We start from the raw sequence: 15,964 nt of genomic DNA on the forward strand, positions 1-15,964 counted from the left end.
TAAAAAGCATTTTTGGAAGTGCCCGGTTAAAAGTTCTAAAACAGTTGTATGCTTATAAGGTTTGATAACTACTAAGATGACGCTAAAGAGTTGTGTAGAACGTTATGTTTGCAGTTCTAAACAATGCAATCAGACTTAAACCATAGGTTAAAAAAATTCAAATCTGGATCTTTACACAGGGTACTGATTTAGTTTTACAAGCACAGCCGCTAATATTAGGACAATATCGTTTTCCTTTTTACTGAACTGCTTGCCGTGGTAAGCTGCCTTCAACGTGTCCGTTTCAACGAAAATAGTAATGTTGTTTAAATAAAATAGTTTCCTGTCATCACACTTTTTTAACAATGCCTGTATCGATAAATAAAAACAACTTGTTTTTGGTTCAGATAATGTATTACTATACCCAAACCAAACAGCGTAGAGACTGATATAATAAATACCGATACGTTAAATCAATAAAATAAAGAATTGTCAACATCTTTTCATATTATGCCTTTTTAATAGGTAATAAAATGTCGATCACCAAACTAAAAAATTGGAAATCGTCATTGGCCACTATTCTCCATGGCAAAACAAAATCATTACGATTTCGTGTAAATTAACAGGAACCCTAGGTTTAGTCGCTGTTTGTATCAGAATTTAAGGTCGGACTGTTATTGCACCGATTAGATCGTTTGTTTTCTGCACTATCGTCGGTATAATCGTCAGTTGGACTCTCATTGTCAGCGGTTGTTTTGCATTTCGAATCCTTTATTGGAGTACATTTGGAATGCGGTGACGCGACGGAGGTGGATTTCTTTAAAGTTGAAGTTTTTTTGCAACACTTGTGTAGCCGATAGCTGGTTTCACTGTAATATGCCCGGTGACAAACGTCGCAGAAGAATCCGGAAGAGTGAGCTTTCTCATGTTTTATCTAATAAATTATAAATGAACAAACTTTATTACTATTGAACTTGACAGCCTTCCGATACATGTTTATGTGTTTTAAAATAGCTGTTCTCAGGATTTTCGGCAAACTATTGCAGTATCCGAACACGCAGAGTTACAGTTGACAGCTTTGGCAGAGGCGTATCCATAAAACCAAAACGTAAATGGAGGAATTTTAGCTTTTAAATATAACCCCAATTTCCGTCTGACGACACTTTTGCATAAAATAGATTGCACAAAAACACGTGATATAAGAGAAGAGTTTTGCTGTAATCATCATTTCATAAAAAATGGAGACCCCCAAACACGTACGACAGTCAAAGTTAAATCATTTGCGATAGAATCTGCTCAGGTAAAGAGGCTCGTTGTTACACCAAATCCGGATATTAAAGCAAACAGCGAACAATCGAACATCCATCAACTTCGCTAACTCGGTAGATGAAAAAATATGTTGGGAGTTTTAGCGAGAAAAACTAGATCAATGTTGTGAATTGTGTAATGTGTAGTGATTTATATTCTTAGTACATAAACTCCTTGTACATTGCAAAATTATTTATGCGTACGGTATTAACTATTCTATTCTGATGGGTGGAATGCAGTAAATGCACACTTGTCGATCAGCCAATCTAAACGAACAAATGTAGGCGCTCTAGGAAAAACAATGTCCTGTGTATATTAAAAACTCCGGTGTAAACAAGAGACATAATATGGCGCTTTGCGTTTGATTTTTGTTTCGCGTTAGCTAAAGACGCTTGACCCTATTACATAATCATTGCTGCCAGGACAGTGAGTTGAAATAATATATATGTAGCACTAACGAAAGGGGTGGTCCAGACAACCCTAACCCAGCCCCTGCATGTGGCATGAAAATGTTTTGTGACAAAAGGAGAATTGTTACCAATACTAAAGTAATATGGGGCGAGTTACAAACGATTGATCTTATTCGATTAAGGCTTTACCTTGCTAGCAAGGCGACTGTACGTTTTCGGGCAAAACGAGCACTGGAACGTCTTCCTAGCAGCACTGTGACTGATGATGTGATCTTTAAGCTTGTCGGCCCGGTTAAATTCTTTGTTGCATCCCAATACTGACTTGAGTGGACACTAAAATATACACAGGGCATGAAAGATTATATTTTATAAATTTCAGCACATTTTTCTACCTGAATTTAACACCATTCTGGCAGGTATTTTTATAGATTTTAGTTGCCGGTAGTACATTTTGCAATATGTTATTATGAATTAACAAGGAACACCTAAATCGATTTTATAAAAAGGCAAGCAAACAACCAAGCGTGTTTTGTATGCCAAATACTGTCAAATTGAATGTTCTCAAACATGTTTTAGTAAATGGGCGTTTAAAGCCGGCAAACCAAGCTAAAAAAATTTACCAGGATCGGTTATCGCACCATTTTTAATGATAATACAATTGGCCATGATCGTTCGGTTATCCACAAAAAACTTTGTCATCTGTCTACCTTAAACCGCTTGATGGCATCATGCGTGAGCATGTGTCGTTTGACCTTGTCCTTACGGTTAAAGGCGGCATCGCACTTGGTACATCGGTAGGGCAGCTCCTTGGTGTGTATGAACATATGAAGTCGCAGATAGTAAACGCTGCGTAGAGTCTTGCCGCAAACGTTACACCTGAAAGTTCAAGTAGAATATTCTATTTCTCGGACCAATGAACCTGTATTTAGCATGAAACAGAAGCGGGAACTTCAGTTTATTATAATATAAATAAATAGCTTGCACTGGTCAAAATAAACTTGAACTTTTTGTGTCGCGAAACAACACAATACCATTCACAACAAGCAAAGCTACAAACAACTTACGTGGCGCCCCTCATCTTGGGGTTGTCATTGTGTTGCACGAGGTGATGTTTGCGTAAATACCTCTCGCACGTGAAGCTCGAGTCACAAACGCGACACACGTAGCTATGAGGGTCGCTCTGCATGTGTTCGTGTAATGTGGCCGGGTGGCTGAAACGACTCGGACACAAACTGCACGCGTACATCCTGACAACAGCAAAACTCGGCGACTTAACCTCTTTTAGCCATATTAGTTGTATAGTTAAACATATGACAATAATAAGCAATACTTAATTATTCAGTTAATTTATATACTGCATCTGGTAATATGCCTACACAAATTTGGCATATATCTTAAACGTTATAAAAAAAAACTAAAAAGATTTCTAAATCTGCCGATTCACATATATATAAGATAACATGTCAAACTAACTTGGAGTGGTTGCCTTGTCGCTTCTTGCTGTTAAGGTGCACCTGATACTGGTGGACGCCCAAATCTCGTAGCGACTTGAACACCTTGTGGCACTGGTGGCACCTGTAAGTCATGCCAGACTCGTGGCTCTTTACGTGCTCCACAAAGTCATCGAGGTCCTCGTACGTGGAAGAGCAGCCATCCTTGAGGCATTTGTAGACCTGCAAAGAAACAACAATATCAAGAGACAAATAACTGTCTTATGTTTCGCAAATTTATAACAACAAACGAAACATAAAATGTAGCGTGACAACCTATGGTGCTGACCTGATATATGCAGTTATTCTGTTTTAAACTTGTACAATTTGTACAGCGATACCAACCTGTTGATCTTTGTGCACCTTCATGTGCGATTTGCGCTTATTGTATGACGGAAAACTTTTGCCGCAATATTCGCAAACAAATGACGTCATTTCTGTTTCTAGAGGCGATTCGACTTCGTCTTTCTCACTGGAAACTAAGAGGGAACACACGAGGTAGCCTACTACGGATGGTGAAGTATATTTAAAACAAAGCTCAGTTTACCAGTATATTGCTATACAGCAAATTGCTTTACCGTTATTTAAAAAAACATTTAACAAGAGTGCAACATGATAAAACATTAACCTACCATTTAAGGTGCGACCTGAACCCTTGCCTTTCAGCCAAATCTTGTGTGATGTCATGTGTTTCTTAACATTGGATTTCTGGGCAAACGCTCTACCACATACAATGCATTGGAACGGTTTTTCTCCTTAAAAACAAAGAAACATTTAATGCCTGATAACAAAAAAGGTTTTCATGCTGACATTTACGAAACAGAAAATTTCATACTACAACTTATTGTGGAATTATAATACAGTATGTGCATGATATTAATTATGAAAACTTTTTTTCAAACCAAGGCATAAGGAACATGCTGAACTAAATGAGTTTTGACTCAGCTGAGCTATGTTTTTTCACAATGGTTTTTCGCGTTAGTTTGGCAGCGTTTTATAAAACAATATTTATAAACTAATTTATTTCAATGAATATAAATATTCATCCCTATTAAACCTCTGGACCATTTTTTTGTAAAGGCTATGATTAGCACAAAAATTGTTACTTTTGAATTGGTTTACAAAGTTGGTTAAAATAATTTGTTAAGAAAAGATTTAAAAACTTACCAGTGTGACTGCGCTTGTGTTGTTCTAAATCAAAGTTCTTTGCAAACGTTTTGTTGCAGAACTGACATTGAAACTTTTTCTTGTTATCACTGAGAGCAAGTGTAACTGGGTTGTCATTCTTTTGTAAGTTTGAGGAAGCGGATACACTCACTTCCATTGAAGAGGGAATTTCAAGTTGCAACACAGGACTAGAAACAAACATCTCCATTATAATTTAAAATATATTTATATTTTGTAAAGAATTAAAACGCAATGTGCTTTATAAAAATAATATGTAATGTTGTTTGTTGTCAAGTTAACAAAACTTCAATTATATATTTTATAAATTTAATAACCTTCACCACTAATTATTATAAGATGCTTCAATTTTTATAAATATCCTTTCAATTTTTATAAACATGTATTTTAATCACAAAATAAGGATAGTAGGGCGAAGTTATCATGTTTGTAAAACAGGGTTTTAGTTAAAAATAAAGTCAACAGAAACTACAACTTTAACTAACATACTTATAAAATGAGTTAACATGCAAAAATCGTCAAATTTTATTAGTGTTTACTCTAATTTAATGTGCAAAGGGGCAACTTTTCGACACCTACAAATTGTTTTAGGTCAAATGCAAAAAGGTACAAAAACCTGGATGTTAAGTCAGTAGGTTTTGGTCCTATTTTTGGTTCATTTCCTGTAAGGGTTGGACTTGTACCAACAATAGGAGAGTTGAGTTGTAGCATGGAGGTACAATCTTCACCATCCTTAAATAAAAAACTCCCAATTACTAAAAATTGCACAAATCTGAGTATAAAGATACCTACAATGTCAAAAAAACTTCTAACAAACTAAGGAAGTTAAATACACAAGTGCAATATTATATAAATCTCTATTAAGTTCTGTTATCTAGTATTACAGTATTGGTCTAAATCGAACATGAGGCTTTTGTGATCAGACTCTGCATTTCTTGTGTTTGTTTATACTGCATTTAAGTTGATTTACTGCTATATACACTGCCTTAATACAATTAAAAGCTAAAATAAAATCGAGCTGAATGTAAAATAAACTTTTTGTGATTTTGAAACAAATCTTTATATTATTCATTTAAAGTAAAGTCAGAAATATAGAACCAGGTAATTTTCTGTAATTTAATTTTTATGTTGGACAGGCCCACCAGAAAACCTGTTAGACAGGGAACAAATTAGGTAAAAGTAATAACATGGAAAGTTTGTGTTTGACAAAAATGATTTATTTTGACAGATGTGATTTTTTCGATTTTTTCTATATACTTTAAACATATGGAATGATTTACATTAAAAAAGGACTAAACATGAAATAATGAAAAACCTTAAATATTATAAAAAAATTAAACAAAACAACGAAAAATTAATGAAAACATTTACCATATGTAACATGTTTTGAACATTGGCTTCACTATGTGTTTGTATATTCATCACTTGTGGGTTATTGTAGGGGGGGATTTGTTCAAGTAAAGATGTCATTTCATCATCTTCCAAGTTACCAGTGCTGTTTATCATTTGCTCATTGGTCATTCTTGACAAAATGGTGTTATCTGACAAAATTATCCTACACCAAATAGAAAAACATGCTTTATTGCATTTATTGTATCGGTCAACAATATATATACTGCAGTGTTAATTGTAGGTTTGTGCAAACTAATAATTGAAGATTCAAACCACAAATATAAATTAGGTACACCATACACAAGTGTATTCAAACAACACGTCAGCATAAAAGTATTCCAAAAAAAGGATATTAGGTTGTGGTTTATTACTTGGAAGCCTAAATTTATAGGCTATAATTGGGGTCTGGGGTTATCAATTTTAATAAAACATGAAAACAACAAACTTTTGACAAAATATGATATAAATAAAGTACATTTTTAAACTAAGTAAAACTAAAACAAGTTGGAGTATTGTAACAAAAGGTTGGCAACTCATGCTGTAGCAGTAAAATTACTTTTAAAACCTCATAAAAAGTATAAGTATTTTTTCATATGACACTAACCGTGTTGTTGGGTATATAGTTGCACATGTTGTAATATTCTGCCCACTGTTTTGCACGTCAAACATATTACTTTGTGGTATGACCTCTGCCACATTGCTATTGTCAAAAGCTTGTGGAGGACCCTCTCTGCTTCTTCTGTTTCCACCAAATCTAATTGACAGAAAAACAAAAATGTTACCTAATTTATCAAAAAAGGTTAGAAAAGTCATAACATTAATGACCTTGAATATAAATTAGTCTAACTCTGTAAACTATTAAACCAGGGGCGGGCAATATACGGCCCGCGGGTTGGGTCCGGCCCACGACAAGATTTTGAGCGGCCCGCAGACAGTTTCTGGTGTTACATGATAATGTGGCCCACGGCCACATTCTGCCACAATCCCCCACTACTTGCTTACTGCGTCAATTTATAAAGATTGTTAGTTATTCTTTGGCTCTTTGTTTTCTTTGTGTTTTTAGATTCTTTGTTTTGGGTTGAAATTATATTTAGAATTTACAAAGATATTTTCCCATGGATTTGCCCAGAAACGTAAGTTTGAGAAGGAGTGTCGCAAATTTAACAAGAATTGAATGCCCAAGTACTCTTTCACTCAAATCGGCAAGAATCAGTATTTTCTTTTGAATAACAAAATCCGAATGGTGAAAAACAAATGATTCCGGTTGCACATCAATGATAATAAAGAATGTTTGGATGTAAAGAGATAAATATAATTCGCTAATAAAAGCGTCATCAGTAGGGCGATTATTTTTTGACCTAAAACAAAAAATTTTGACCTAAAAATATATTTTTTTGACAAAATTTTGACCTATTATAAATATATTGATTATTTTAAACAACAGCATTAATGTCTTGGCGTCGTCAACAACACGTTTTTAATGTTTTACTGACTATCGGTCAAACACAAATCAACTATTTATTTCGGGATTATTTTCGGTAAATTATTAAAATCCTTAGTTGATATTTTTGTCATTTCAAAAAGTCAAATAACTTTAAATTACCAAGAAAACAAAGACGCTGGTTATTTTAGAAAATGTTGTCAAGAGAAAACAGACAGCAAATACTGTTCAATACATTTGTCCAAATAGGAAATAAACAACTGTATAATGCAAAAACGAAGCTGAGCCTAATTCGATAAACTTGGACAGGGTGAATAATTCTGGAAGCTCGCGTATACATAACACAGTTAAAATGTCGTTGAATATAACTCAAAAAAAAAACTTTTTCTTATAACATTTTAACATAATGTCAATTATAAAAAGCTGATAATAGTTTTTTTAATTTTGTAAACGATTTATGTGCATTTTTAATTGTTTTTGACTTGAAATAATTTAAACAAATTTTTACCTAATGTGTAATTATTTATCTCATAACATCTAAACAAACCGATTTTCGGTTTATAAAGTTGTAGTTTATTCTTTAAGTTGGCAAAAAAGTGTTGCCGTGTTTAACGAGTACAACGTTAGTCGCTATTATGTGACAAAACATGTAAGCTTTGACAGTACTTAATCCACGCCAAGTACTTCATTTGGCCATATCTGGCCCGAGAAATTTCTCATTGATCATACTCAACATAAAGTGCTGGAAAACTTAGTCTTTTATTCAGGTGATAATTTGTCACATACTGTTCGAGGAGATGTACCCTATAGTTCAGTATTTCCCAACCTTTTTTATACTAGTACCCCCTTGGGATCCATATTTTTTCATAATGCACCCCTAAATTAATGACGTAGGTGCATAACAAAATTAGGGCATATAATTTACATACAACAATAATTGCGTTCAGGTACACACTGGTGCAAACTACTCTGCGATACTGCAATTAAAATGGCTGACGATTCAACATATAGTTTCATGCAGACTTAAACATAACACTACACTGCTTTTTGTTGAAAATTTAACTTAACATATTCGGCGCTAAACATATTCGGCGTACACCTACGAAATATATGATGATTGACAATAGACAACGAAAGCAATTTTCCAGGCTACGGAAAATTTGACGTTTTACACTCTTTTGTCTTCTATTTTTACGGTCTTCTTAAAATAACTTAAGACGGCCAAAGGGTCTCCAGCCATAACACCAAAATTAGAACAACATCAACCCCAGTATAAAACACAGTTCGGAATAAGACCAAAATAGGACTATACTACCTAATAGTTGTTATAACATTTAATTTGAAATAAGTCTTAAACGCGTCGGAATAAGACCTAAATGGCTAGAATAGGGGATACCACAACCTTTTTCCTAACCTTAAACCCCACCCCTAAATTCATCACTAGGTCTTATAATAATTCAAACCCCAACCTAATTTCTAACTCCACCCATAGGCTACCCAACACTATGAAAAAACGTAAGTAAACATCTCCGGGAACGTCGTGGCACACCTGGCATGGTCTCCGGTTGAGGAGCACTGGTCCAGAACAGTGCTCCGCAACCTTTTTGCACCTGCGGCACACCAACAGAGCTAAAACAATTGGCCACACACCTACAAAATATATGTAGATCGACAGTTGACAAGATCAGAAAAAATCCTAGGCAGTCGAATTAAAAATAAGCAATTGATAATAATAAAACACGCCGGAGCCACGGAAAATGTTATCAATTACATCCATTTGTATTCTGATTTCGCGGTTTTGCACAGTGCCTAAATTTTCTGAAGCCGGCCAAAGTACTTTTTGTTAATTAATTTACTTGTTAATAGCCTTGTTTATCACCTAAACATGGCAATGTTATTCCTTAGAGAAACACATCATTTAACTTGAAAAAACGAAGAATTTTAGTAAAATCCCTTTATGTGTAAGTAGTTTTGTTAATCATATTTAACATGTGATTTTTATGTTTGTGGCACAAGTTTGAGACACCTTGTTAAAATAAGTACTTTTTTATACGTGCAAATGTGCAATGCTATAAAATGAAGTCAACAGCTTGAAGAAATAGAAGGTTTGCAGATGCAAAAAAAGTAATTTACCTTGATAAAGGAACAGAAGGAGCTATTCTTGGAGCAAACTGACTTTGTTGTATCCTTGCCTCATGGCTAGATATCACACTGGCAGGATTCGCTTAAAAAAACAAGAATGTATACAGTTGTGTAAACAAAGACATTTATACATTCACACAAAAGACATGTTACTTTATAAATAAAATTGATATATCTTTTAGTTTGGAGAATGCTATGTGCAGCCCTTTTGAAGCTCCCCTTGAAGCACCTCAAATCAAATTGTCCAAAAATGGTAATAATTTATCCACCTTGGTTTAAGTGAAGAGATTGCAGTTGATTACTGTTACAAGAATCTTCAACATGGTGTAATATGGCACTGGTATTTGCACTGTGCATCAGACTACCTTGAAGATGTGGAGCCGTAGAGCACACCTGAAGTCTAGTCAAGGCTAAACATGGAGATCTCTTGTGTTGAAAAAACACATCTAAGTTGTTGAATTGTTGCTTACATCTTAAAAGAATGTTTACATTGATGAACTTCAAAGATTGAAGTTTGGGCATAGAGCCGACATACCTTCCACACTGAAATATGTCACTTTCATCATTTTGAACATCTGGTGGCTGACAGTTTTGTACATTCCCAAGGTGAACTGAACCTGCATGGTTTATGTTAGGTCCACTGCTAGCACTGGTGGCAAGTTCAACATGGCCATTTCCATTATCCAAAAACGAAAGATTTTCATTGGGTCCAAGGTCCACTACAAGAAAACAGATCATTATTTGACAAAAAACAAACTGTTTTATTACAACCTAAGTTTATTCAAAAAAGATGACTGTATACAACAAACTTGGCGCTGGTCTAAAATCCTTCTACGCCAGACCTGGGAAACATACGGCCCGCCAGGCAGTTTAATCCGGCCCGCGGCTTAGTTTTCTTAAAATACATAAGCCGAGCGAAAACACGGGGGACTTTCTACATGTTTGGTTGTATCGTTAACACTATTTCTAGGGACGGATCCAAACTCTATTCTAAGCCTGTTTTAAAGACTTAAATGATTTTTTTGCGCTTCGCGCAAATCTTTTCTGTCTTTTTCGTATCTTCCACGAATTATTTGGCCATATTTACAGATTAAAAAAGTCCTCTGCACTGTGGCACTCTCTCCAACAAAAGTTTAACAAACTTAACCCTAATATATATAGATATATTGCGCTGCTTTGTAATGTATTCCGATTTTAAAATATGAACGAAATACATGCCGTTGTCTAAACTCTGAAACATACAAATTCACGTTCGTCAGCCTAATTTAGTTAATGCCATGTTGTGTATTTCTCCCGATTTATACCTTCTTTGCAATATGGCCATTGTACCAAAGTATAACACATCGGTAACTTAAAGCCTCACAAACTAAAAAATATTGTAAGTTTGTTGTGGGAAATTTTTACGTATTTAACCTTAATTTTTTAGTCAACTCGACCCACAACTTGATAAAGGCCAATATATCAAGCAATATACATTTTTTTTATCTCTCAATGCTTGACGTTCCCCTCTATGTCTAAATTAAAATTTTCGTTTTTTTTTTTTTTTTGGGGGGGGTAATCGCAAGGGTCAGCCAAGCCGAAGTGCAATGGCAAGGCCTCGCCTTGGGCCAACCGCCTACATGATCACGGTTAAAGACCCCCGTCAGGTAAGTATCAAATTTTTGTTTTAAAACAAATGGCCCAGCGTTTCTTAACCGGTGCGCCGAGGCGCAGAAGGCTGCCAGGTGCGCCGCGAGCAAATGGAAAAAGAATGTAGGTCCTATTATACTATTATATAAAACATATATTTTTTACTTTTCTATTAAGCTTAGCTCATTGATTCCACAAGCCATTTAAGTAGAAAACGCAATAAGAACTACAAAGCAACACTATCTAAATCAGTAATTAATCTATAAATAGGCTACCATAGTAGACCTATTGAGACCACCGACATAATAACGTCATACTCGAAGTAATAAACACGACAGAATAAGATCTAAAATAGTCTAAATAAGACCTAAACACAAAATAAGTTCAAAATTAATCGGAACAAGACTTAAATGGACAAAATAACGTTTTTAGTCTTAAAGGCTAGAGTCCCTTTAAAGATATGCAACTATATAAAACCTATATAATAAAAAAAATGCAGGCAATTTAAGAGAAATACCGGTACACCTAAAAAAATTCGCGCTCGCTTCCCTCGCAAGGTGCGCCCCAAGTCAAAAAGTTTAAGAAACACTGAAATAGCCTATAGTCACATTTTTTCCTTTGTTTTAAATTCAACGTAAATTGCACATTTGCGCACAACTCCTAAGGTAATAACAAGTTCGTTAGCTTATTTCTTTTTTAGCGTCGTAGTATGACGTCATATTACGTGCATTTGAGATCCTCTTTTTTGACCCGGCCCGCGACAACATTTTAAATTTCTCATGTGGCCCGCAGTTAAAAATAATTGCCCACCCCTGTTCTAGCGCTCAAATAATTATAAAATTAATGCATATTATTTGGGTTTGGGTTTTTTATCATTGGGTTTGACAGGATCAAGTATTATTATATTTATTATACCAGTTTGCACTTTCAATTTTGCCGACTGGTTTTGGTACTGTGCCTTAAAAATGGTAGGATTCTAAACAAGCGCCCACTATTTAAATTAGCTACATTTACTTTTATGACACTGTTTTAAGGAATAAAAATATGTAAGAGTGATACCCACCTGAGAGCGACTCAAAGTACGTTTGCATCATCTTCAAAGCAATGCATTTCAAGTATCTTTATTGGATAAACATAACAAGTACCGTAGCTGCTATAAACTTTGAACCAACAAGTAAACATTAACAACTAGGTTCGCCCGGTTTGACCAAATATTAAGTCCAAACCAAGGCAGGATGAGGTATCAAAGGCTGCCTGAAATATACCAAACATTCGGTCAAAATATTTTCCATAACACTAATATGATTGTACTTTTTTTCCATTAGACCAACTTAATCAAGCGAAACGGATATTGGATGTTTAGCTTCGCCTACACTGCACCATTTTCGCAATACAGGCGACAAATCCTTTATAATTTTAATTTATGCTTTAAAATGTTATGTAAATAAAAATAACGGAACTGGACTAAATTTTGACTATGATTATGATGTTTACTGATTTTTAAATACGTAATTTGGCTTTTTAGAAAAAAAAACGGCCGACGAGAAAAGTGTTTTAACTTTGAAAACGATCTTATTATCGTTTAAACTTTTGTGACAATTTGCGAAAAGGCAGTCTACCAAAAGCAATTTTGCTACAAAACAGTAATGGGTTAAAGCAGTTTTCTTTAACCGGGTATACACCCAAATGTAGGCTACAAGGTTAAGTATACCGGTACCACAGACAACAGGTATACGAAGGGTACGTAGGGGTGATTGGTGAAATTAGGTAATCAACCGATTCACCCTCGTGTTGTAACGGTTAAATAGGTTATTATGTTATTCACCGTGGTAATTATATTATTACTACGTACCGAATCTTGGTATAACGAACTGTTTATGACATCGACCGCGTCGCATGTTTTCCGTGTCAGACCCTGTTGTAAATGGATTACGTTTTGGCTATATTCGGCAAATTACAAATCCAATGAAATTAGTCCCTCTACGGGGCTCACAATCAGTCTTTTAACGGGACTCGCAAGAGTCTGTTAACAGTTAACACGAACAGGACTCATAAGAGTCATAAGGGTCTCTTAGCGCAGGGCTCATAATGGACCTTCTGAAACAGTGACTCAAATAAGATTAAACTGCACGAGTCATTTGTAATTTGCATCTGCGATACACAAACTTGTCCCGTCGTTTTTTTAGGTGAATCTGGTCGTTTCGTTATCAAAAAATGCAAATTCAGCAATTTTGTCTGATGTGGTTGTCTCGCGAGTTGGACACGTGTAGCGAGCGAGCATTTGTATTTGTGATTATAACGTATTTGTTTGGCGTGTATAGACGAAACCAGCTAATCCCCAAAGCAGTCACCCTTGCACTGAAAAGTCTGACTTTTTGACCTTGAGATGTAGGTAGTAGGCTAATTGATAAGCAAATCTTCATATAGGTAGAGGCTAATTGCCCGGCTTGCCCAAACACCCCTCTCCATAAGTTAACGTGGTTGTCTTGTTTGTGGTGGAAGAGTTCTGTTCACGTGCCTGCCAGGATGATCATGTATTCCGTCACACCTTTGGGAAACTCCGAGCGCAGTAAAGATTCCCCAATAAGCAAGGACACTTTCGTTTACGGGGAACTTGTTCTTTTCAATCTTGGCAATGTAGACTTCCGGATATAAAGGCAATATCAAACACAAAACACCCTCAACTTGTGAATAAAATAAACCCTCGGGAACTTAGGCCGCCTCACGAGTGCCAGGAAGATTGTGTTTTGTAAGGCCAAGAAAGATGGTAAAATCCTTTTTTTGAACTAATTATGGACGAATAATGATAACCTGGAACGCATTGACCTTACCGTTGACACCTACCGGAAATACATCATTGGAGTACGTATATGGTATGAAACCCTGATAATTTCGCTGCACATAAATGGTATTGTATAGATAATGCCTTCTTCTACATACCATTGGTACATACACCATGCACATTGCACAATGATATTATCATATCCCCCGACCCAAAGCGAAATTTGTTTGTTGTATGACGCCAGCTTATGTCTATCCGCTTTTCAAAGTCTACAAAATAAGCGTCAAAGACTTGCCAAACATCAGTGTTCATGACAAACCGTTCAGAGCACCGACTACCGCGGTACTGCAATCGTCCAGCCATAGGCTACGCGCCTAAGGAGAACTGCTGCGTTTTGGAACTTATTTTAAAACCTGTCAGCGTTTCCTATTGCAAACAAGGTGTTTTGGAAAACCGCCGAGATAGTAGCGACTACATTAAGGAGTTGTGATGTGGAAACTGGATACTATCAATTTTCAGTTGTCTACAGCCATTAACCTACATCTCGTAGCAGCGGACGTCAAATTACTTTATTTCATCCCCGTAGAACGCTCCTTTTCTCTGCCTTACTGAATGTGCTTGGCACAGCATTACAATTCAGACCAACTATATACGATACGATTAGTCGATTACTCATTAAACAAACTCCTCATCCTTAAAAATAACATTCTACAACAGGGGTGTTCAAATGATTTCTGCCATGATCCACCACAGCCAAACCTGACAACATGATGATCCACCAAATACGAATAGTAAACATGTTGGACACGCTTTAATTTTTATGGTGCTTTATTTATGTAAACGCGATAACTTTAATATTTAATCTCGTTTAGTGTTTAATAACCTTTATAAGTCAGGGCGCACGTGGCCAGCGAAGCGAGCGCGATTTTTTTAGGTATACCTGCATTTCTTTTAAATTTCTTTCAAGTTTTTATTACATTGCCGGAAATACAAAATGTTAAAAAATATATATGTTTAATTTTATTGAATAAGTTTTCCATTAACGGTAACGAAGCACTGATCTAGTTCAAAAGACCGCATCAAAACGTGAACAAGCCGGACGTAGAAAGATGATTCGCGCGAAGCGCGAAAATTTTTCGCACTTGCGTAGTTAAAATAGTCAAAAAGTATTTGAAATGGACTCGTATCTAGTTTGTCAAAGAGGCGGCGGGCCGAATGAATTCAATTGGCGGGGCGCATCCGGCCCGCGGGTCGTAGGTTGCCAACCCCTGTTTTAGACTTTAGGTCTTACAACAGCATCGAATTTGGGATTTCTGTCGCTGACTTAAATCCTCAAACGCTCACAAAGATTAGCATTTGGGAGTTTCTTTCTATGCTTGATTTTTTACAAAATTCATTAACACTGACACTTGGTATTCACATGAAAACACTGTCGAAAGCCGGTCCAGTACGCTTAAATGATTTCTTTATTTGTGCAGTTCAAATTTTTCTATTAACTTTAACTGCGTAAATGCAAAACAAATATGTTGAAAACCTTTGTGCAGTCTGTAGGGCACAGAAACGCCCCGAGTAGTCAAGGGCACTCTAGCTGAGCTAACCATACGTCCTGTTTTGGACGAAGATAGTTCCGATTTGTATGGTTTGGCCCGCCGTACCGATTAGTAGGCCTAACCAAAATTTCCCCGCTTTCTAGTCAGCCAACATTTTCTATGCATTACGCGAACATTATAGCTTGTTGTGATCGGTCTGTTTCGCCGACTTAAGGAAGATGTATACCTGTTAAGCGTTTTTACTTCCTTGCGTTAAATGTGAATGTCGCTAGACATTTCATTTCAGTATAACTATCATAGTAGGAGGTATTATAAACCCATAAGGATCCCAAAAGGTTCTATATTGTCGATACATTAGACTGCTCGGCTTTCGCTTCTTGTATAGCTTACTAACAATGTTTTGTACGGGTGCCAGAAAGATTGTCTAAAAACGTAACAATAATCTTGATTACGTATTAGCATTGTTACGTTTACTTATGAAACGGAAAAGGTAAAAGTTACTTTACATTTTACATGTTCCAGGAGGTGATAACCTAAATTTTAACGTAAAAAACTGAAACTGCTTGGCTTGACATTGCCGGTAAAAACATGTTTTATGCTTATTTGTAAAAGTTACGATAGGAAACTTTGGCTAACCGGTAGCCATTCTTATCGTA

At 35.8% G+C, this 15,964-nt stretch overlaps 1 protein-coding gene across 1 annotated transcript; it reads right to left on the reverse strand.

Moving 5' to 3' along the window:
- Positions 1-390: 390 nt before the first annotated feature.
- Positions 391-12,271, reverse strand: LOC146160444 (uncharacterized). The gene is made up of 15 exons (XM_083384714.1): positions 12,040-12,271; positions 9,883-10,066; positions 9,617-9,819; positions 9,339-9,429; positions 6,369-6,518; positions 5,744-5,927; positions 4,989-5,104; positions 4,355-4,542; positions 3,820-3,942; positions 3,533-3,666; positions 3,171-3,370; positions 2,762-2,944; positions 2,405-2,573; positions 1,887-2,030; positions 391-913 (listed from the first exon to the last, which is right to left on the reverse strand). Exons 1-15 carry the CDS (start codon positions 12,068-12,070, stop codon positions 617-619), a joined length of 2,397 nt encoding a protein of 798 aa, XP_083240840.1. The 5' UTR covers positions 12,071-12,271; the 3' UTR covers positions 391-616.
- Between the last annotated feature and the right edge of the window lie 3,693 nt (positions 12,272-15,964).

This window comes from Ascidiella aspersa, chromosome 3, assembly GCF_963924565.1.
Source record: "Ascidiella aspersa chromosome 3, kaAscAspe10.2, whole genome shotgun sequence".
NCBI classification, from domain to species: Eukaryota; Metazoa; Chordata; class Ascidiacea; order Phlebobranchia; family Ascidiidae; genus Ascidiella; species Ascidiella aspersa.